Raw genomic sequence first — 23,675 nt, 5'->3', positions numbered from 1 at the left:
GCAAAACACGACACATCTGTACAATAATGAATCGAACAACTCATGAAAACTCATGAAGAAAACCACAGCGTCCTTCAAAGTCAAACGGGCATTGCCAAAGTTCATATTTTTCACAATTCAGGATGCCAAGTTGCAGTATTTCGGCTTGGAAATGTCCTTGAGGGTATATGCTCCTCAGCTATATAATGGAGTATTTGCCTAGAAAGGAACAATATATCCATAGAATGTGTAGCTAAGATGAAGATGTTGAGATAGATGAGTAGCAAGACATTAAAGAATAGAATTCGGAAGTAATACATCTGAGGGAACTTGGGGCTGGCTACAATAGGTGATACGATAAGGGAAAGTAGACTTAGGTGGCTGACCATGTGCAAAGTCAACCTCGAACAGCACTATGTAGGAAGGGAAGATTTGATTTTTCAAGTGAAAGGCTCTAAAAGGGCAATGGGAAGGTCAAAAAAAACATGGATAAAAATAGTGAGAAGAAATATGGTGACTTATGGTCTGATTAAGGGTATGGCTTTCGATAGAGCGGAATGGCAGAACAGGAATTAGCCGACCTCAAATAGTTGTGATAAGGCTCAAATGATCATGATGAAGATGCCTGTAAAGGACAACATGATCTAAAACTACTTAGGAATGCAGCCCTGCAAGAGAGGATTTGCAAGACATTGATTTCCTTGCATCTTGTTCTTGGGGAGTTCAATGGTATCACAAAACTCTTTGGTCAAAGAGTTTGTTGTGCCTAACAGTGAGATTCACCAAGGAGATAGAAGTGTGCCTCCTTGTCACCTCCCCCATTAGTCTCGCAAATATATTATCCTCAATGAGCTTAATGGTTTGATCAATAACCTTATAGAATTGGAGGGATTTCATGAGACGATACACACATCTACTCTCTCTGGATTGATTGGAGTGGAAGACTTGACAAATGAAGAAGCCATGTCACTTCTTACAGGACAGATCCCCTAATTGTTGAAGATGATACCTCAAATGTAATCAAATGGCCCAACGGCACCTCCCATACCTTTGGAGGATGATATACAATACGGAGGAGATAAGTGAGATAGCACAGCGTTTCAATTTCCTTTCACCACATCCTTTGTAAAGCCAATATAAAGCCTGGAGCATTGGCCCAATGACGCAGGAAGGAAAGGTGAAAAATTGAATCCACCTTTTTCCCGAACCTTAAACAAGTAAATTCAGATATAATGGAGAAAGTACATGATTGTTAATCAAGCCAAGAGAAGAACTTTCCTTTTTCATAAAATAAAATTCACTCCCATAACATATGCCGCCCAAAATATGATATTCAATATTTTCTAAGCCTATGGAACCCTAATTTAACATTTAAGACTATAAAATACCCTTAAAAATACAAAAAAATCAAAACTAACCTCGCGAACGGTAATGAGTGAACAATAACATGTGAGCAGTAATGGTGAACAATACCAGGAATAGTAATTGTGAATAGTAAATAAAAAATATATAAGAAAACCCTAGAATCCCAAAAAAAACTTAAAATTTTAAAAAATAAATCCTAAAACTTAAAGCAAAATATACAACCTTTAAAATTCAATAGAAATTAAAATACATATAATTTTTCCCTCCATCACCAGGGGAGGAGTTGGAATGAAACCAATCCAAGTTGTTCATTTGTCTCCTTTATAGCATGCAAGATTTCCTCTTCTCCCTTTGTTCCCCTCCACCCCTCTTCTATCTTTGCTCCCCCCCTCTCCTATTTGTTCCTCTCCACCCCACTTCCCTTTCTGACCTGTATACCCTCCTGTCCTTGATCTCCCAATGTTCCCTTCCACCGCCTTCGCATCGCCTCCCCCTTAATCCCAGCCAAAAATAAATAAAAAAACTCATCCATTTTCTTTCTCCCTCATGTATGCCTCCATGTTAGTTACATATTAGAAAAGAATATAGTCGACTGTAGCCTTTACAGTAAACTTTTTAACAATATATGCCAATTTTTTGGAATACGATGATATGCAAATCTAAACTGCAGAAATAACTATGATCAAATATGATCAAACATGGAGAATCAGACCACTTTGAATAGCCAAAATATATGAACACTACGCAACGCCTATAGGGGAGAATGAACAGTGATTTCGCCTATGCTCATCACCATCCAAAGTTCATCGCACAGTCACAGTTGTCCCGTAGTGTTTCACTTGTCATTTTTTTTCTACAAATCGGAATGATCTGAAAGGATAATCTAATAAAAATATAAAACAAATGATTCGCTAAATATAAATTGATCAACCTACCCTTGAAAATTTACAGGGGTATTTTGATCAATTTATATTTTGTGAAATATTTTTTTCATATTTTTATTACGTGCGCCTCACAAAGATGTACACACGCTCCAAATTTCAAAACATTTCGATATATAAAAAAAAATGAAAATTGAAACACTACTGAACAATCATGACCGTGCGATTAACTTTTAACGGTGATGAGCATAGGCGAAATCACTATTCATTTTCGCCTATAGGCATTGGGAAGACTTTTTCTATATACATATATATATATATATATATAAGAAAATGATCCTGTGAGCCAGTGGGCTCAAAAGAAAAAATGAGCCCAACGGCCCAGATTGAATGTGGGCCGATCTGACAATCACGGATGTTCGGGAGTGTTTGAATTTTAATTTTTTTCTACTTCAATTTTTTTTCTATAAATCCAAATCACTTGATGAGAAGAACACAACCTTAAATTTCAAGCCGCACCTAATAAAAACATAAAAAAATAATCCGCAAAAAAACAATTGACAAAAATAACCCCGAAACTTTATGGGGGTATTTTGGTCAATTTTTTTCATGTAAAATAGTTGTTTGATAATTTTTGAAGATTCACCTATTTTTTAAGAACAGGCACCTAAAATTTCAAGTGATTTGGATTTGTAAAAAAAACTTAAAATTCAAACACTATCAGACATCTGTGATCGTCAGATCGGCCCAGATGCAATCTGGGTTGATGGGCTCATTTTACTTGTGAGCCCACTGGCTCACAAGATCATTTTCCATATATGTATATACATATACACGGTAATTTTGTCATGCTTAATTGTTTATTGAATAGTATATCAAATAAAATAGGCTAAAGATTATTTTAAGAAATAACTAACAATAATTGCCCACATAAATTACCAGATAGTATAACTTTGAATAGCCAAATATATATATATATATATATATATATATATATAAGAAAACTCTTTCGAACGCCTATAGGCGAAAATGAACAGTGATTTCGCCTACCCTCATCACCATCCAAATTTCATCGCACGGTCACAGTTGTCAGGTAGTGTTTCAATTTTCATTTGTTTGGCCAATTTATATTTTGCGAATTATTTTTTTTCATATTTTTATTAAGTGTGCCTCAATAAGATGTACATACGCTCCAAATTTCAGATCATTTCGAGTAGTAAAATAAAAATAAAAATTGAAACATTACCGGACAACTGTGACCATGCGATGAAGTTTGGATGGTGATGAGGGTAGACGACATCACTGTTCATTATCGCCTATAGGCGTTTTGTAGTATCTTCCACATATATATATATATATATATATATATATATATATATATGGGTTTTGTTAGGCTACACCACTTGGTGGTGTAAACCCTTAAGGTGCTCTACATTTTTAAACACTAAAATACCCTTAAATTATAATACAAAATTTTTCAAGTAGAAGAGTTTTTGTCATTTAGAAGATTAGCATGGATATTTTTATTAGAAAATAGTGGCATTCTATTAATAGTTAAAAACAGTTAATGCATCTTGTGGGTGATGTCACATACCATATCGATAATATCATTGTCCACTATTGTTAATAAATATTTTTGTTTCTATTAGGAATTTCTAGTTTATCCTTGACTAATTACTTAAAATACCCTTAAATTAAAAGTTACTATATTATAAGATAAGGATATCTAAATGTTTAAAAGTGTTGAGCACTTCAAAGGTCTACACCACAAGTATATATATATATATATATATATATATATATATATATATATATATATATATATATATGGAAAAGTCTTTCCAACGCCTATAGGTGAAAATGAATAGTGATTTCGCCTGCCTTCATCACTGTAAAAATTTCATCGCGAGGTCACGATTGTCTGGAGGTGTTTTTAATTTTTTTTTACAAATCAGAATGACCAAAAATATTGAGGGTATGTACATCGTATTGAGGAACATCTAATAAAAATATAAAACATATTATTCGCGAAAACTAAATTGACCAAAATACCCCTAAAACGTTTCGGGGGTATATTGGTTATGTTTTTCATGTAAAATATTTTTTTTATAACTTTCAAAGATTCCCCCATTTTTGATGATATTGCGCTACAAATTTCAAGTCATTCCGATTTGTATAAAAAAAATGAAAAATGAAACCCTACTGGACAATCGTGACCGCGCGATGAACTTTGGACGGTGATGGGGGTAGGCGAAATCACTGTTCATTTCCGCCTATAGGCATTGCGTAGTGTTTTCCTAGCTCATATGAACATATGAGCCCAACGGCCCAGATTGAATCTGAGGCAATCGGATGATCACGGGTATCCGGTAGTGCTTGAATTTTAGTTTCTTTTTCTACAGATCCAAATCACTTGAAATTTTTGGTGTGTGTTCTTCTCATCAAGGCACACCTAATAAAAATATAAAAAATATTATTCGTGATATTTTAAGGCTATTTTGGTCAATTTATTTCATGCAAAATATTTTTTTGATATTTTTTCGAAGATTCATCTATGTTTTATGAACACACGCCTAAAATTTCAAACACTACCGAACATCCGTGATAGTCTGATCGGCCCAGAATCAATCTGGAACGTTGGGCTTATAAGTTCATGAGCTAGTGGGCTAATCCCATCTTTTTCCATATCTATATATATATATATATATATATATATATATATATATAGAAGGTAATTCTGTCATGCTTAATTGTTTATTGAATAATATATAAAATAAAGAGTGATGATTCTATGAGACCCTCCCACACCCATGTATATAGGATCTGAAAGGATCACCCTTAAATTTGACACACATTTCTAGAAAAGTTATCACATGGGTGTGTGATTTGACTTTTCTAGAGATATGTACCAAATTTAATGATGATCCTTTGGGGTCCTACACACATGGGTGTGGGAGCATCTCACAAGGTCATTTCCCTAAAATAAAATAGGCTAAAGATTATTTTAAAAAATAACTAACAATAATTGCCCACATAAATTACCAGATAGATCTCTCATCTAGTTTACTGTCCTCCATTTTCACCAGCTAGAACTTACAAACCATTCTCAGAAAGAAGAAAATGGCCTCTAGTGACGATCAAAATCAACTGCAGCCTACATACAGGATCCATCTCATTTAAAAAGAGTGCCCGGATTTCCATTTGTCCTCCCTGACAGAATATAGTAGAGGTTTGGTATAGGAAGGGCAAAGATGACAGAGAGAGTCCTAGTATGGTCCTTATCATCATATCACACAAACTTCCCTTAAGGCTATGGCAACCAAAGTCATAGAATATTCACGGTCAAAGTCTCCGACGCCCACACTAAAGTATTAATTCTATTATGACAAACAGATAAAATATCGAGCAACTTGGTACTTGCTAATATGAGGATTAAGGATATAAAGAAGGGTGTGATCGACAGGAGAAAACAGAGTTCAATACTAGAGGTAAACATGAAAAAAACTTGATTACCGAGAGGAGCAATTGTCGATTCAATTCTTAACACAGCTTATAGAAGCTAATTACTTTAAATTTCTCTCAAAGGAAACCAGTTCATGGTTAAGGAAATCAAGAAACATAACTACTAGGAAGATTCACACATTATCCATTCAGAAATCCATACAAATGACTCTTACCTTTCCTCCACCTGCAAGGATTTCTAGCACAAGAGTTTCCCCACGAGCTTCACCATCTTCATCATGGACCTGGAAACAATTGCAGAAATAATAAAGAAAAGGCAGCTTAGGATCTCTTCTGTTGCAATATTATTATCACCATATGTAAGGAAATCAACCACCAATGATATCCCAGTTCACTCCAGCATTTTTTCAACAAGAAGTATGTCATTTTCGGTGTCATAGCCATATCAATTAGTACCTTTCCATAAATAGATAGCTTTGTTTCTACGAGGGTACCATTGACAACAAGATCAGCTCCTTCAGAAGTGATGCGAGCCCCACTCAAGTCAGATATGCCATGCGAAGGTTCTCCAAGCATGTCCATGGGAGGAGGTGCCTACATGCCAAATTAGAAACGAAGCTCTGACTCTGGGAGCACTTGAATATGAGAGACATGAGAAAGAGCTCAAATTAAATCTTACAGAAGCTCTGTACGTGGCTTGGACAAGGCCTCTAATCCAAAGAGCCTTCTCCTCATCATCTGTAAACTCTATAATCAGAGTACTTGATGACTCCAAAGCCTGGAAACACAAAAAAATGTTAACAAAATGGTAAATGAACAACAAAAGATCAAAATTGTTCACATCAACAACAATTTATTTGATCAAATAAAGAGAAAAAAAAAATGATGAAAAGTATTTCACCTATATTGCAAATGTTCCACAAGTATCTCCAAATAATTTATATTCTATCCACAAAACACTCTCTTTGAGAAAATAAGTAGAAAAAGATATGCCTTCAAAGGGAAAATAAGCGTGACGAACCAGAAAAACAGGAAACACAAATAAGTAGAAGTCAAAGACAAATCAAATTCACAAGCAATGGCTGAAGCAGAAAATAGCAATTTTCCAAAAACTACAATGCGCAGTGATGAAAAAATTGACACTTGAGGCAATGGGTGCTAACATAGTTGAAATCATTCAAGGATTGATCAACAAAGGAAAATTAACAAATATCATCACAAACAGCATTAAAAAAATTGTTTAATTTATGCAAATAACAGCCAAAAAGAATGAACTTCTTCACTATTATACAACAAAAGGTACATATAAGCCTAGAAAAAATTAGGCAGCGAATGGCCTAATTCTTTGAGAAAATATAAACTCCGTAAGCATAACTCATTTTTAACTTTCACACTGCCCTCTTCCAGCTAAACATTTTCACCGACCTTCCTTTGGTGCCAGCCCTATTAATTGGAGTTTGCATGGAAAGATTACAAAGAAAGAAGCAATATCAAGGTAGAATGAGAAAAAACAGGATCATATTATAAACATGCACCAAAAATTTAAAATAAAGCCTGCGGTTAGGCAGAATTCCCAAAGAAGTTTGAATATCCATGCAGGCTTGGTTTCAGATCCCTGCTCATCCCAGTGAAGAAACGAATTTGCAAGAATGAGAAGAGTATAGGAAGAAAGTATACATTAACTGATCTTTTATCAAAAGGAATTTGTGGAAGTAGAGTGCACTGTCGATATCTTGGGTCGATAATCTAGAAAATGGAGAGATTAAGGACGATGTTGCACATAGAATTACAACAGAGTGGGCGAATGTAGTGCTGCATAACCGGAGTTTTATGTGATAACCTCATACCTATGAAGCTGAAGGGTAAGTTCTATAGGACATATTTCAGACCAGATTAACTTTATGGGGTGCAATGTTGGGAGATCAAGAAACAACAACCCCAAAGAATGAGTGTAGTTCAGATGAGAATGTTGAGATGGACAAGCAAAATGACTAGGGATAGATTTCAAAATGAATACATTCGGGAGAATATATGCGTGAGATCAATAGGCGCTAAGATGAGAGTAAACTTAAGTGGGCTGGCCATTTGTGGCACAAACTCAATAAAATACCTGTTAGGAGGTGCGAAATAGTTCAAGAGGAAGGATCAAAAAGGGCAAGGGGTAGACCCAAAAGGACATGGTTGGAAGTAGTGAAGAAAGATATAGAGACTTGGCCTCATTGAGGGTTTGGCCCTTAATAGAGCAAAATAGCAAACCAAGATTCGTGTAACCCACCCCAATTAGTTGGGAAAAGGCTTTGATGATTACGATGATGACTATGACTGTTTCATCACTAATGGGTTTATTGTTTGGTAAATTGTTCTTTAATGAAAGAATGGGCAGACTTGGCTTGGAATAGAAGGGATAAATTTCTATGGAAGATCTGCATACTGGTTATCCAGGGCATAGAAATAAAGAAACAATTGTTTTCTCCTTGGGGTACATAAGGACATGCAAAGTGAAACGTTGCAATAGCCTGGTTTATGAGAGAAGGTGCTGCTACTAAACAGGAACCTAGCCCAGAAGAGTCTTGGCCATAGGTTCTGTGAGTGGAGTAAGAATTCGTATCAGCATTTTGAACAAGCTCTAACTGAAAAGGGAGAGGCCCAATGTCAAGAGATGCTGGTCAAGTCCCCTAGAGGAAGGACAATAATATTTAGAAACAATAAGGCACCTGCACGGAAATGAGAATAGTAGTCAAAAAAGCAAATAGGTTATAAGTTGGTGCTTTCTAGGTAAATGGTTATAGGTTAGTGCAGCAAATTTGGATGTAGGATTTCCACCATCCATTAAATCATTTATTTACTTGTCCCTGCATGTAATACTTTTCAATTTTTCTCTACCAATAATAGCTTTGAAGAATAAAAAAGAGATTCACATTCAAGCAACATAACCTGGAGAAAACAATACCTTCTGCATATCCAGGCCCCTAAAACTCACAGCAACTGAAAATTGCGATCCTCCAACACTTGCAGGAGAAACCTCGAATACTTGTCGACCAGCCATGCTGTTAGAAGAAAAATGTAATTCCAAATTGAAAAAAGTCACTTTTGAGCAAAAAAGGAATTGGATAACTATCAAGACAGATAAAAGTGAAACCATTGGCCATAGGATCACAGTGACAGCAAGAAACCAAATTGAATTAAGGAAAAAAAGATCACCTACCTGCAACAGCGTTGGTAGATCTGAGATTTTTCAGACTCTAGAACATAAAGGTATAACCCAGCAAGCACAACAAAACAAGGCTGCCACTCAGGCATTGAATTCCCTATTCCCTTGAAAAGCACACAAAAAACTTTTAATTTCAAAACCAGTTGGAGACTGTTAAAGATTAAATTATTTTGTGGTTATTAGTGCACACTGCAGTGTGGTTATCTTTGTCATTTTCATAAACTTTAAGAAATTAGGTTTCATTAAATTACATACAAGGACTTTTTTTGTAATATATATAAACATTATCTATTATAAATAAAATACTAACAGATGCACAGAGTAGTGTTCAAACCTAAGGGAATTAGATCTCCTCGATGCACCCTATTTTGTCACAATCTCTCTCTCTCTCTCTCTCTCTCTCTCTCTCTCTCTCTCTCTCTCTCGTCTCACTTCTTCCTTATTCTCTTTTCTTCATCTTCTTGTGATTTGTTGATTGTCAACATGGTATCTGAGCAAATCTAAACTGATTTTCTCATCTTCCCCTCTCATTTTGTCTTCCCCTTTCCTTTCAAAAGGGGGGAAAAAAAGGAAACCCTAAACGCATTGGAGTTGATTTCGTCAATGGGTACCTAGTTTCCTTTTTTGTGTGTGCAAGGCCAGAATGTTGGCCTGTGGGTGCTGTGAATGTTTGTGTTACTGAGGTTCCCTCTCTTGGATGTCGAAAGCCAAGAGGTATAGTTGCTGAAATGTCTCGACGTGAGTGGCTGAAGCTGTTGAAGGCATGTTGGGGCTCATCCGTGAGTTCTAGCAGAGAGATCTTTATTTATTGACACCAGAATAATAAGTATTCTCTCCATGAGTGACTGAAATGTTGTTTGTTCAGTCCTTTGCCACGCAACCTTTTTTTTTTTGTGATTCATTGGATAATAAGGTTCAATTAGTGTTTTAGGGTTTAGGGCTTCTAATAGTGTGCTCGGCCTGATATATCCTTGCACACCTTTTTTTTCCAGTGATTGTCTTGCCCTTGTGGCTGAAGAAATTAAGCATGGATTTTTTTTACTCATAAATGACAAGATAGGAATTCCAGCAACTAATATGACATTAATGAGCAGAATTACCTCCTAAGGGCCCAGTCTATAACGGTATTTCAAGTGCGAGGAGTACGATGAAATTTTTAACTAAAGATGGGCCGAAAGAGTCAGATCCTTGGTATGAAAAGTGGCTTAAGGAAAAGTATCAACTTATGACCTAGTTATGGAACCCATGCGAGACTGCTAATTTTATGTTTTTTGATACTGTCAAGGAAATGTTGGAGGCCATGCATGAAATATAGTTTTCAGATATTTTATCTCTGTAATTTATCAACTCTATGAGAGCATATTTCTTTTAAAGCAAGGTGACAAGAGCCATAGTGACTACTACAATATTCTTCGAGGTACGTGGGAAGAGTTAAACATGAATCCACCCCTATCAAATGATACAGACCTCCTAAACAAGAAAAGAGAAGAATTTAGAGTTGCAAAATTCTTGTCCGGCCATATGGGTGAGTACCATTCTGTTCTTGCGCAAATCTTAGCTAGCAATAAGCTCTCTCAACAATGTGCATTCCTGTCTTCAACAAGTTACCATATCTACCCCTCCAACAGCTGCCAGTACTAGTGATGAATCTTCCTTGACTTCCTTCATGGGCAGAGGTGACGGTAGAGGTCATGTTGGTGAAAATAGAGGATGTGGTTGTGATTCAGAGGAAGGTCGTAGTAGAGGCCGAGGTAACAGGAAGTGCACTCTCTATGGACGGACCAACCAAACGGCTGAAAAATGTAGGGATAAGTTTGATAGCCCACTTGAGCTAATCAGGCGACCTATTCTAAGAGTGATAATATGCATTTACTTGGATCCAATGATCAAAACCGAGCTCTTAATTCTGCTAGTGACAGTTTTGCTCTAATGTGAAGAATACAACAAGCCGACGAAAAGTCAACAGCTATCTACTGATCCCTCTTCATCCACTGCCACTCTGGCAAATATAGATACTGCACTTATTGCATCTCAGAGGCCATCTCCCCTGGTCATTGTTTCATAAGCCTCTAATCATATGACGAGAGTGAGTCTTTTGTGTTTTCTTCTCTCAGGCCATCAGATTCTACTACTTTTGTTACATTAGTTCCTTATTTAGTGTGTCTAGTAAAGACATTGTTTGTCTGACTTCTTCACATTCATTGCCATTTGTTTTCTATCTTCCAAAGTTTCCATTCAGCTTGTTGCCAGTCGGAAAATTAACCAAATCTGTTTGGTGTTCAGTGACTTTCTATCCTTAATACTTTGGTTTTTAGGATCTAAAGGCGAAGTAGACGATTGGTGGTGGCCGTGAGTCTAGTGGACTCTACTATCTCAACCGAATTTTGTTGGTGTTGCTCTTCATTCCAGTGTTTCCCCTCTTCCATGGCATTGCCGGCATGGTAATCCATCTATCAATAATTTCAAAGTTGTTAATTCATAGAATATGTGTCAACCCTAGATTGTGAGGCTTGAGAGTTAGGCATGCATCATAGGATTCCTTTTCACCCAAGAGTTGATACACGCAGGTACGTTCCTTTAATAATTGTTTATTCAGTTATTTGGGGGTCCTTCTAGAGTTTAGATTTTGTTACGTTACAAGTATTTTTTATTCAGTTATTTGGTGTCCTTCTAGAGTTTAGATTTTGTTACGTTACAAGTAGTTTTTAAATTCTTGCGGATGATTTCTCTTGGATGACATGGATATTTTCAATGAAATGTTTATCCTAAGATTCTTAGAAATATTTAGCCACACATGGTATTTTGCATCAAATATCACATGTGCGCACCCCTCAAAACAGAATGGGAGATAGAGGAAAATTTCTCATACAATAGCGGGGGATGTTGCATTTGACTATTCATTATTTGATGAATCACATGCCTTCCTCTGTTTTAGATAGAATATCACCACACCATATACTCTTTCCCAATGGACCTTTCCTTAAGATCCCTCAAATTTTTGGGTGAGTTTGTTTTGTCCATGTACTGGGCCCTGGTACTCCTCCAATTGTTAAGTGTGCGTCTTTTAGATATTCTCATAGACAAAAAGGTTATTGATGCTATCATCCTATATTCAAGAAACGCTTTGTTTGTGCGGATGTTACCTTTTTTTTAAATACTCCATATTTTTCTAATTGACTTAAGGGATCCCACTCAAGGAGAGAATTTGCACAACGAAAAACCCATTTCTTCTTCCTCTTCCATTCTTATCCCCATTCCTATTCCCATTGATGACTCTTCTCACCACCTCAAGTGTCTACTCCTGTAGAGTCCATCTTTCCTCCTATTGTTAATGTTCCATAGGAGCCACCCCTCAAAGCATATACAAGAAGGAAAGTGACGGAAGTGCCATCACCACCAGCTCAGCCAACCAATCAAACTTCGTCTTTGTTGACGTCCACTTCTTGCCCCACAACGCACTCCTGGGCATATAATAATGTTAATCTTTCGATAGAACTTCGTAAAGCTCAGCGATCTTGCACTAAATATCCAATTCCTCATTTTGTTACATTTGAAAATATGCCTTCTTCCTATCGGAACTTTGCCTTCGCACTTCCTCCATCTATCTACTTAAGTCCTGTTAGGAAGCTCTTTCACATACTACATGAAAGAGAGCAATGGACGAGGAGATGGCTGTAGTTCAACCAAATGGCATGTGGGAGCATAATGATCTGCCGGCACGAAAGAGACTAGTTTGATACCGTTGGGTGTATATAGTTAAATATCAGCTAAATAGATTTGGTATTAACTATTCTGAGACATTTGCTCCAGTCGCCAAGCTTAATTCTATTCGAGTGCTCATATCTATAACAGAAAATAAGGGGTCACTATTGTGGCAACTTGATATCAAGAACACAGTCCTTCATGATGATTCACAAGAACAGGTGTATAGGGAGCAACCACTACGATTTGTTGCTCAAGGGGAGTCAGACAAAGTATGTAAGTTGATGAAAGCAATTAATGGCCTTAAGCAACCCCCACATGCATGGATTGAGAAGTTTAGAGAAATTGTTATAGCATAAGAGTTTCAACGGAGTCCCGTGACAGTCGGCATTTATACGGAAACAATCTACTAGAGTTATTGTTCTGGTGTGTTATGCTGATGATATCATCTTTACAGCGAAATTACTTACAAAGGGAATTTTTGTGATATGTATAAACATCATCTATTATAAATAGATTTTTTTTTTTTGACAATTAATTATTACAAATAAAATATTACGAGGTGCATGGTGTAGTATTCAACCATAAGGGAATCCTCCACACACCTCTCTCTCTCTCTCTCTCTCTCTCTCTCTCTCTCTCTCATCTCACTTCTTCCTATCTTCTTCTCTCGCTTGTTTCTCCTCTTTCTCTCGTCTCCCTTCTTCCTTTCTTCTTCTCTTTTATTCATCTTCTTATGATTTGTTAATCGTTAAAAATGACAACTCCCAGTAACACACGTATAGTATAAAAGGAAAAAGCATACCCTCCAAACAAGAATCCGAGCATCAGCTGACAATTCTGCAGGATGCCAAGAAACTCGGCAGGTTTGGAAGTCTTTTGTATCTGCTGAATCATTCGTTTCAAGAGTGCCATACAAAATGCTTAATAACTCCATAATTCTTCCATATCTTGCTGGTGAGAAGTGTATACCAAGGTTGGGTACTTGAAATGAAACTCTGGTTGATGGGTAACTTGGATGCGGCACTTTGATCTTGTAATCAAAACATAAGATAAATGAGGAAGGAAGAAGCCATGGAATCCACTTGACAAGTTTAAACATTTTACACAAAAAACCAACAAGCTTATCCACTGGCTATACATCTACCTGGTCAACAATCACTGATGTTCCGCATCTGTCAATTAGTGGATAGAACTGACTAACATTCTTAGGAAGAGGAAGGCAACAGATTTGACTTCCAAAAATTGCTTGGTTCAGATTTACATCTCTATTATCTGCACTCTCAAATCCAGTCACGAAGAAAGCAGCAATGTCTCTACCCGATATATAAAAACGTGAATACAGACTTTGCCTTTGCTCATCAAAGTGATTCTGCAGAAGGTTACTAATTCTTAGTTAAAACCAAAGCAACACAAAATAGATAGTTAACACCAACATAAGATACTTACTTTAGAATGCAAAGTGAAATGACCAAAATCTAAAATAAAACTCCCATCTGATGGTATATTTTCATTTGTCTCAAGGGGGATCCTCAATTTGGGAGCATCAAAATCAATATCAAGCGCAAACCTGGGCCACGATAAAGCGTAAATTTCAAGCGTGAATAATTGCATAATATACATTTAAAAAATGAATAATATAATTCGAAGCATACATTCTAAATCATTTAACCCATTGTGAATAATGAAGTCACAAATGAGAAGCTTACTTCCAGTGAAAGGCAAAATCAATTTTCAATAATAAGCATCAGAAGGCCACAAAACAAAATGATAATCACATTCATCTTTCGGTCCATACTTGGTTCAGTTTTCTAAGGTTAGAGGTTCACATACATCAGCATGATCTCCAATATACCAAATGCATCTATCATTTCTACAACCTCATCTTCAACTGTAAATGCATGCGTAATATATCAGCTTTAGAGAAATACATCCCTAATTATTAGAATAAAGACTCAGTTCTAAGTGTTCCCATACCAGAATGTCATGGGAGAAACCTACGAAGCTAAGTTGCAGGTAACTCCATCATGCAGGTAACTCCATCATTTGTTGAAAGTATGTTCATGGGAAACAATCACAAATTCAAAACTCCTTCATGAGACTTAGGCTCACACAGACCAACTCAATTCGGCTCTATCCCAAGTACCATGGGATTATAATACTGGAAAAGAATTTTAAGGAATTCCTCCAAGTTTCATGAAGGACTAAGTGAGTATCCAGAGACACAGCAAGTACTATATTTTTCTAGGTTTCTCATCTGCAGGAAACAGAATTGAATTTCTTCGGTTTCTACCAAGGGACATGGGAAATTAACCCATACTCAGCCACTAAATGTTATTATTTTTTATTATTTTCCCTTTTTGGGCTTTGCTCTAGCTTTTGTAATTTTAATGCTATCCAACAAGACACGCCAAGTCCAAGCCCCAAGTTACAAAACAATCCCAAGTTTAAACTCTAAAAGATATTGGCAAGATCTCATCACCTTAAGAATTGTGCTTGACATTCTTTTCTTTTCTTTTCTTTTCTTTTCTTTTCTTTTCTTTTCTTTTCTTTTCTTTTCTTTTCTTTTCTTTTCTTTTCTTTTCTTTTTTGCTTTCTATATTTTATTTTTATTTTAGGAAAATAATGTCCTGCTTGAGAAGTTCACATAACACCTCCAAAGAAATTTAGAAGAGGTAAAGAAAGATAAGCTAAAATTGAAGGCATGGTTTCCCAAAGGAAGAGAGTGGGGCAGTAAGCATCTGTTCTAGCTGCCTGTAGTCTAGCAGTGGCCCACTTTACAAAGGGATAAAATGGCGAGGAGGAGTAAGGTTGTCCACTGCAAGGATACAATTATCAAAAATCCTTGCACCTTTGTCATTCTGGAATGATAAGAGTTTGGCCCCATCTCCTTCCCAACAACTTAAAGTCACCAAATGAACAATGTCAAAGGAATTAATTGAAAAACTATTTTGAGTCCCTAACACCTGGATTTGCTAGTGTGAAAAAATTGATGGTCAATCCTGGGGAAAGATTATTTCCAGGCAATTTTAGGGTAAGAATTCAACTCTTTTTCTTTTAGGTTGGTCAATAGGATGAGGCAAGAGCATCCCCAAAATTTAGGTCACCAGAAAACCCCTAAGTAGGTTCCACCTGCAGAAGTACTTGTACATGTTTCTCTAGTGTGTGTAATCTTCTTCCACATGCATGCAAGCATTACACACACGCACACACATATATATATATATATATAGAGGGGAAGAGGAGGGGGGGTGGGGTTGTGAATTGCATGTTTATTACTTTATTATATGTATACTAGAAATCCATCTAAAGTTGTATGTGGAGCCTTACTCTCACTAGGACCATCATTTCTACATGTCCCAAAACAGAATGAGATCACACAAACAAGTTATTAGTTTATAACCTATATTTTTCTTGCTGATTTTTGTTCTAACCACCACCTACATTTAATATATAGCAAAGCAAAGTAAAATTAAGCGCTCATAAAAGAACGTTTGCAATTAGGTAAAAAGAAGGACCAAGAAACCCAGCTATGCTGTTTTCATTTTTGCTTTTTAATAGCAATGACACGGTGGAAGCAATCACTATCAGATGAACCATCTGTTGTTTCCAGGAAACCGACCAAGCACAGAAGTCATTTATGTGTACAATTTTAAATCTCTGACTTGTTAAAAGAACAACAGAAGAAGATCAAAGACCCATATCAAACACTTCTGCCATGCCTTCTTCAATTTGAGATGGACTACAGTGTACATATGCTTGAATATTTCCTTAAGTCATAAATGCACAGTACATAATAAAGTTACTAATAATGTTCTATTCCGGTCATTACATGATTCTACATCACCATTTGGAATACAATTAAAAGTCTTTGCCCTCTTGCACTCGCATACATAAGCCTGCTGACTTCAACACAAATGCTTAGAGCATTTCAGACTCACTTTATCCCAGATAGGGGTGCACCTGGGCTGCGCCAGGCCTGACCTGTCATGAGCCAGGTCTCGGCCCCATCATAGGGACCGTTGAGACATGAAGGGCCCAGGCCTTAGTATAAGGTAAAATTTCTGTAGTTCCAAATAATGAAAAAGGACCAATCAGGCCTGACAGACCTTGAATTCCCATCCTGTCATAGGCTGGAACCATGGCCCTTCATGGGGCCCATTGGGCCAACAGGGCCTGCAAACAAGGCTCGTGACCTTAACAGGCCGGGCCGGGTCGGCTCAGGCCCGACCCACTTACACACCTAATCCCAGACTCAGGACACATAATTCCCAAATCCAAAAATTACTAGGTAAATAACCAGTACTTAATAACATTAAGCCACTCTGGCGACATTACAACAAGCAATTACAACTAGCAATTCGGTATAGACATTATATAATACTACAAATTGCAAAAGACCACCTGGTCAAGTTGATAAAAAAATTTACACAATGATTAGCACATACCAAATCTGAACATTTACAAAATGATTAGCACGTACCAAATCTGTACATCTCAACTCCATTGTAAGGAAACCACAACAGACAGCCAAAATCAATCCGATAGAGGAAGCCAAAACAGCGAAAAATATCATCCAAGACAATCAAACAGGAATAAAAGCAGTAAACCTAAGACGCAGCAAATATGACACAAACACCTGCTTTGTTCTTCTAATACAAACTGAAACTGCTCTTGAGCTTTCCGAGTTACTTTCTCTATCTTCAACTGCACCAGAGAGCATCCCAAAGTAAGTTACTAATAAAGAAAAATTTTCAATACAGATCAAATTGGATAGCAGTTAAAAAATCAGCATGTATACATAAAATATTTGGAGTAAAATGAAATCAGGTCAGTCACCTGTAAAGCTGTGGCAGTTTCAGATGCAACAGTGGGACTCACAGCATGAGTCCTATTTAAAAAATCTACAAAGCGATTATAACTTGCCATCAGGACCTACAAACAAAATTGAAATGTCAAACATACAGATAAGGAAAATGTACCAGAACCAAGTCACAAACTCATTAATGAAATCCAAAGAACAGAACACAATGAATATTTAAAATTTCGAAACTTGTAAGTTTCCATGAAGTAAAGCATAACAAATAGTCAGCTAATTCATATGAAATTCATGGTACTTAAATCAATTTTCCCAAGCCTATTCCTGGTACTAGTATGATGTTCTTCAAAAGGTAAAGATCAAGGCAGGTGTTAAGTGTTTTAACATAATTACCAGAAAAAATAAAAAAAAGAGAGATAGATGAAAGTCTCAGACAAACTGATGAAAAAATCTTATCTTAGACCTCTAGACATATCAAACCACTGAAAATTGATAATGATAATGTCAGTGTGTAGAGTATCCATCGCCTGTATGCAATGAAAAACGCAGGTGACAAGCAGGCAAAGCGGGGATCTTACACATCTCTAGTGATGCCATGCTCACAAATGATGTGGCAAATTCAGTGGAGGCATACACTAGCATGGCTCTATATGATTCGGGAGCAACCTAGAGAACAGCACTCGAATGAGTGCAGATGTACATGAAAACAAAAAAAAAAAGTTCAAACTGGACAAAACAAGGGCAGAGAAATATGTTCCAGTAGAATGATGGTCAGCTGTCTTTACTTCGTCAAATATGAAGATCCATTCCTCATATCAAATGTTGCCCAACAGGTAGAGTTGCCGGAGGTTTACCGACAGACTAAAGACCATTAGTTAGGCAATTAAGTTATGTGTCAGCAGTATACTTCTGTATACAGCATGTCTTGCATTCGAGGGGCAAAGAGTCTCAAGCATGATCATGGACGTCACACTTACCAGCTTCTTTCCATTTCCAAGATCGAGCAATTAAGCTCAGTTATTGGGATAGGATCTGCTAGCAGTTGGTTGGAAGACTCAATTGGGGATAGAACTTGAGAAAGCTGGATAGGAACAATAGGATCTTGAAAGGGGTACAGTGCAATTGATGTGAAGTTCTCAAATGAGTTAGGCAAAGGGTGGATGAGGGGCGTATTTCATCTTTGGCAAGACATTTAATATGAGGAAGCTTCTTTTCATTTTCATTTCCCAGTACTCATGGAACTAGCTTATAAGGTGTTTCTGTGAGGGATTGTCATGTAACAAACTGACAATTGTGGGGGTGCCCACGGGGCGGCCAGTTGAGGTGAAAAATTATGTCCAAAAGGATGCTCTAAACTAGAGATATCATGGTACAGCATTTGTCATTTGTTGTATGGTTGCAGCAACCAGAGAATGACTTATCCCTGCAAGATTCATTGGATTCATCCAAACTCCACTGAAAATTCTCTATGTTTCACTGCAAAACTATATCTATTTTGGCCTTTTAAGCCTGTCAGGTAACAATAATGGGATCAAGAGGGACAAATTTGTGTGTTAAGTTTTCCATGCAAAATTTGGTACGATAATGAAAAAGGCACACAAGAGTGTGGCAGTAGGTACCCCGCCATCTTAGTCTCTATTTGGGTACGGTGGGGGGTAATGCATGTGGACAGGCCAGCAGTACCTTCCTTGGATAGCACATCCAAGAGGAGATGGCTTCTCATGTCGGAAGGTTAAGCAAGGAGCAAAGGTGATGGATTTTGTCGAATATTGGGTTATGTCTCCATCGGAAGGTTAGTCTCTTTGCTGGCCCATGTCATGAAGTTCGACAAATCGCCCTTGATGTGCAAGTTGTCGTCCCATTGGCAGCTTAAGTTTCCCGGACCAATCAGATGGGCCAGGGAATAGGCAAAAGATTGCATCTCCATGGCCCACAGGCCCTGAGTCTGTTACGAGGATATGCCACTGAAGTTCTCTCATCAAAATAATAAGGTCCTTATGACCATGCATGGTATCACAGTTCCAATTCCCAACATATGACTGTATCGAGAAACGGGGTGTCTGGCTATCGGCATACCATGTTTTGGATGCTTGATCTTCTATCAACAATGTTTTAGAACATGGACTCACCCTCGGACTCTCGTCCCCAGCTCGCATTGACTCACCAAGTCCAAAGTTGACAAAGCAAAACAGTGTTAAAAAGCTAAAATATAAAATATAATAAAAAGGGAAAACAGAAAAATATGAAAACTAGAAAAATTTCAAAAAACCAAGAGAAAATTGGGAGAGGCGAAATATTTCAATCAGAAAATGAAATAGACTATTGGGTTTTTTAATGCAACTGTTAGTAGTGCATTAGCAATGTTTGAAATAAAGTATAATTACAAATGGTTTTTCTGATTGTGTACTATTAGACCATTTATTTTTGGTAAAAGAGTGTCACAATCTCTCCTAGCTGCTAGGAATGAAATCAAATGGCTAGGGGTGTGTCATAAAGTTAGAGAAAATTTTTGGACTTTGAGGGAGGTTAACAGCACATCCCTACTTGTCCAATTTCTCATGTAATGGCCAAGGGTGATTGTGATTTTCTAGTTTTCATCTTAAAAAATAAAAGACTGCTGAGGAAGCTTGAGAATTAGTTTACTGAGGAAAAGTCCATAGATCTGCAGAGATCAAAGGTAGCTCGAGAAACAGCTAACATGAAAATGGTAACTGAATGAACGACGATCACGAACAAATACATAGTATGTACCCAAAGTCAACAATGGTGGCCAATCTCTAGATTTACCCAATCAAAAGGTTACTTGTACCCCTTTTAGGTCTTGCAGCTCTAAATCCTCATAGAACCCTCACCCAAGCTTTTATAACCATTAGAAATCCATTTTGAAGATCCGGCCCTAGCAAACTTTTCCAAGTAAAAACCGGACTCTGAAAATCATCCATTCTGAAGTTTTTAGTTAATTAGTGCGTCCAAATCGGCAAAATTGAGAGGGGTCGAAAAAATGGTATTAGCACCCCTCCTGCAATCCAAAACCACAAATAAGTTGGAATATTGAAAGTTCTGGAGGAAAAACTGATAAACAAAAACAATCATACTTCACAAATCCCTGACAACATGGGTGAGACACAGGGCAGCAAACTTAGATTGAAAAAATCACCAAGCTTGTCCAAGACTTGGGCATTTAATTACAAAAGACCCCAAAGCGTGTTGGCGCATACATCCTAAGGACCTGCACCATCCAAGTGAACTCAGGCAGGTCCCAAGTTACATCAGCGAGTTACTAAACATCATTAACAGGGACCATTTGAAGTTCTTTCCTAGAAACCTTCGATCTTCCATGGGTGAGGCAACATCTCCTAGCTTGTTCTCATGTCGATGACCACCATGTCCTTTTCATTGGAAGGGATGGATCATCTAGAGTCAGTGCCCTCTAATCATCCTTCATGACATCCTAAAAGAAAAGACTAGCAAAGTCTTGCAAAGTCATACTCTACTTCAAGGCAGTGTAAGAGACAGAATTCGAGAGGGGGGAAAACCATGGGTCCTCGTTCTCCAAGCAGTGACTTAAAAAGCAGACCGCCCAACGCTTAAGCAGTCCAGAAGGCCTAGGCGATGGCTCTCAAATTAAGCGGGATATCATTGGGCGCCCACCTACGCACTCGGGAACCTGCTAAGGCGGGCTGCCACCCAGGGGCAAAAATGCCCCTCGTTGAGGACATTGTTTACCAAAGAGGCAAAATTGTGGGTTTTAGGCTCATTTGAGACCTAAAACCCATTAGAGCAAACTTTAAAAAGAGAAAAATCCCCAAAAACTAGTTTTTGGTAATTTTCATATGATCGAAGGGTTTCTCAAAGTTACGAGAAATTGATCTAAAAATCACCTATTGATATTAGATTTAATTTTGGATGTTTTATAAATATACTAGAAGGTTTTTTAGAAGATTTTGAGACTTTAGAAACATCTTAGAGGTAGAAGTTTGGAGATCGAGCAATCAAAGTTAGTGATTTTTGTTTTGATTGCTTGTCTTCTTTTGAGATGTCTTTTTCAGGATCTAATCGAAATGATGATCCCGGTTGGAAATATGGCTACAACCTGAATCCTTTAAATAAAAATTGCATACGACGCAAGTTTTGTGAAAAGGATACAAAAAGGGGCATAAACCTGTTCAAGAAACATCTTGCCAGTATCAGGGGGATGTTGTCCCACGTAAAAAAGCTCCGGATGTTATTAAAGAGGAGATAAAAATATTTTCGAGGCTTGTAAAAATAAAAAAAGATGGGAGACATGCATCCATAATAGAGATAAGGTTTAGAATTCGAGTCAGTTATGATGACGATGACATTAATGAGGACGGGGAGGGATTTCGAAAGGTAGAAGTAGAACAACAACAATCCAAGATTAGGGGGAAGGGAAAGGGAGTTGTAATTGCTTCTAGGAGTTCGAGGCCTAAGAGGCCTTGGGTTAGAGGCCCTATGGATTGTTTTTTGCCCCAGCCTCACCCTGAGGTTGTAGAAGAGAAAACAAAGAAGCGAACCACCATTAAAAATAAAATCAAGAAGGCAGAGAGAGGTAGAGCTACAAAATATATTTCTACATGGTTTTACGAGGCGAGCATTCCTTCCAATACCGCTTGCCTAAGCAACTTCTATGCCTTGGTAGAGGCAATTGGCCAATTTGGGCCAGGGATGAAACGCCCTACCCCATATGAGCTTTCAGAGCCTCTTTTGAAAAAAAGGTGAGTCTCACGAGGGATGCTATTGAAGTTCAAAAGGATGCATGGGTTCAGTATGGAGTTTCTATTATGACTAATGCTTGGAGTGATAGGAAGAGAACAAGTCAGATGAATTTACTACTAAATTGTCCTTTAAGGACTTTTTTTTGAGGTCTATTGATGCCTCTGATCATAGTCATCCCCATTATATATTCCAAATTAAGGAGAAGGGAATTAAGGAGGTTGGGAGCAGCATGTTATACAGGTTGTCACAGATAATGTTGCTCCTAATTTGTTGAGCATATCACACCTTGGAATCGTTTGGACACCAAGTGTATAAACCTCATGCTTGAGGCTATTGGCGGTTTGAGCGAAATTTTAGGTGCAGTGAAGAAGGCAAAGTCAGTTACGAATTTCATTTGTAGCCACATTCTCACCCTCAGCATGATGTGTAGATTTACATAGAAGAAGTAGATTGTGAGGCCTGGGCTCACAAGAATTGCGACCTGGTACTCATGCCTAGTTAGCATACATTCGAGGACAGTTCAGCTGAGGCAGATGTTTACCACGGATGACTGGAGAGCATGTAAGTGGTCCAAGGATCAGGATGGAAAGAATGCGAGAGATATTACCTTTCTAAGGTTTTTAGTGTGGGCTAAAAGGCTTTCTTAAGGTATTTTTTCCTCTTGTCAAAGTCCTTTGTATGGTTGATAGTAACAAGGCTTCTATGGGCTACATATATGAGGCTATGGAGATTTGTGGTTCATTGGTTGTGTATTACAGATTTGTGGTTCGCTGGTTTGATAACTTTGGTAATTTGGTTGGTAAATTTTAAGTTTTAACTATGTGTGGACTGTGGAGTATGAACTATCAGACTATGGATAATTGGATATGGAATTATGGTTATGGAGTCTGGAGGAATGTGTGCTATGTGGACTTGTGTACTATACATTTGATGTGCCCTAAATCCCTAATTCTCATATGTTATACAGTTATACTTAAAATGTTAAACTATTGACACATTTTTCTTTCTACTGGGCCGCCTAATGCTTCAATAGTGGGCAGCTTGGACCCCCCCAGCATTAGGCGGCTTGGACCCCCCCAGCCGCCTAATGCTTTTTTTTTTTTTTTTTTTGATAATTGTTAACATTTGTATTGATCGAAAGGATAAATACAATGGGGTTAAAGTAAATCCAAGAGTACCTTAAGTAAACGGAACTCCTGGTAAAAAAAGAATAGGTCATTGGACCCTATACAAATGGGTTATAAAATTATCCCCTTACACAGTGTACTGCACATGTCCAGAAAAAAAAGAGAGTAGCTAACATAAGATCCCAGCCCACAAAAAAATCCCGCCCCAAAGGAAGCACGTGCTCAATAACCACCCGAAGCTGAAAGGGCCTATTCTTCAATATGGGCCTTGGCTCCATCCTTGGCCATCAGATCCGCGAACCCATTCGACATCCTTGAGATATGCTTCCATAAGACGGGTGTATCCCAGCTAAGATGCTCAATCTCGTCATAAATAGACACAAGATAGCATG

At 37.6% G+C, this 23,675-nt stretch overlaps 1 protein-coding gene across 6 annotated transcripts in view; it reads right to left on the bottom strand.

Annotated features, from left to right (window-relative positions):
* LOC18430003 (calcium-dependent lipid-binding family protein) overlaps positions 1-23,675 on the bottom strand; it is a 169,149-nt gene that overhangs the window by 94,866 nt on the left and 50,608 nt on the right. For 5 of the 6 annotated variants that reach the window (XM_088870658.1, XM_088870665.1, XM_088870660.1 and 2 more), the window contains 10 exons: positions 17,440-17,535; positions 17,240-17,307; positions 14,050-14,170; positions 13,748-13,972; positions 13,406-13,633; positions 8,893-9,002; positions 8,638-8,734; positions 6,367-6,465; positions 6,144-6,281; positions 5,903-5,971 (listed from right to left, as the gene is read on the bottom strand). In XM_088870658.1, coding sequence (XP_088726784.1) covers positions 5,903-5,971; positions 6,144-6,281; positions 6,367-6,465; positions 8,638-8,734; positions 8,893-9,002; positions 13,406-13,633; positions 13,748-13,972; positions 14,050-14,170; positions 17,240-17,307; positions 17,440-17,535 — 1,251 coding nt within the window. Of the gene's footprint in view, positions 1-5,902; positions 5,972-6,143; positions 6,282-6,366; positions 6,466-8,637; positions 8,735-8,892; positions 9,003-13,405; positions 13,634-13,747; positions 13,973-14,049; positions 14,171-17,239; positions 17,308-17,439; positions 17,536-23,675 lie in introns of those variants that run through there. The other variant, XM_088870663.1, reaches the window with a different exon arrangement.

Source organism: Amborella trichopoda, chromosome 6 (genome assembly GCF_054954075.1).
Source record: "Amborella trichopoda isolate Santa Cruz 75 chromosome 6, AtrichopodaSantaCruz75HAP2 v2.0, whole genome shotgun sequence".
NCBI classification, from domain to species: Eukaryota; Viridiplantae; Streptophyta; class Magnoliopsida; order Amborellales; family Amborellaceae; genus Amborella; species Amborella trichopoda.
Note: the sequence above shows the minus strand (reverse complement) of the source record. Positions and strands in the feature narration are given on the sequence as shown.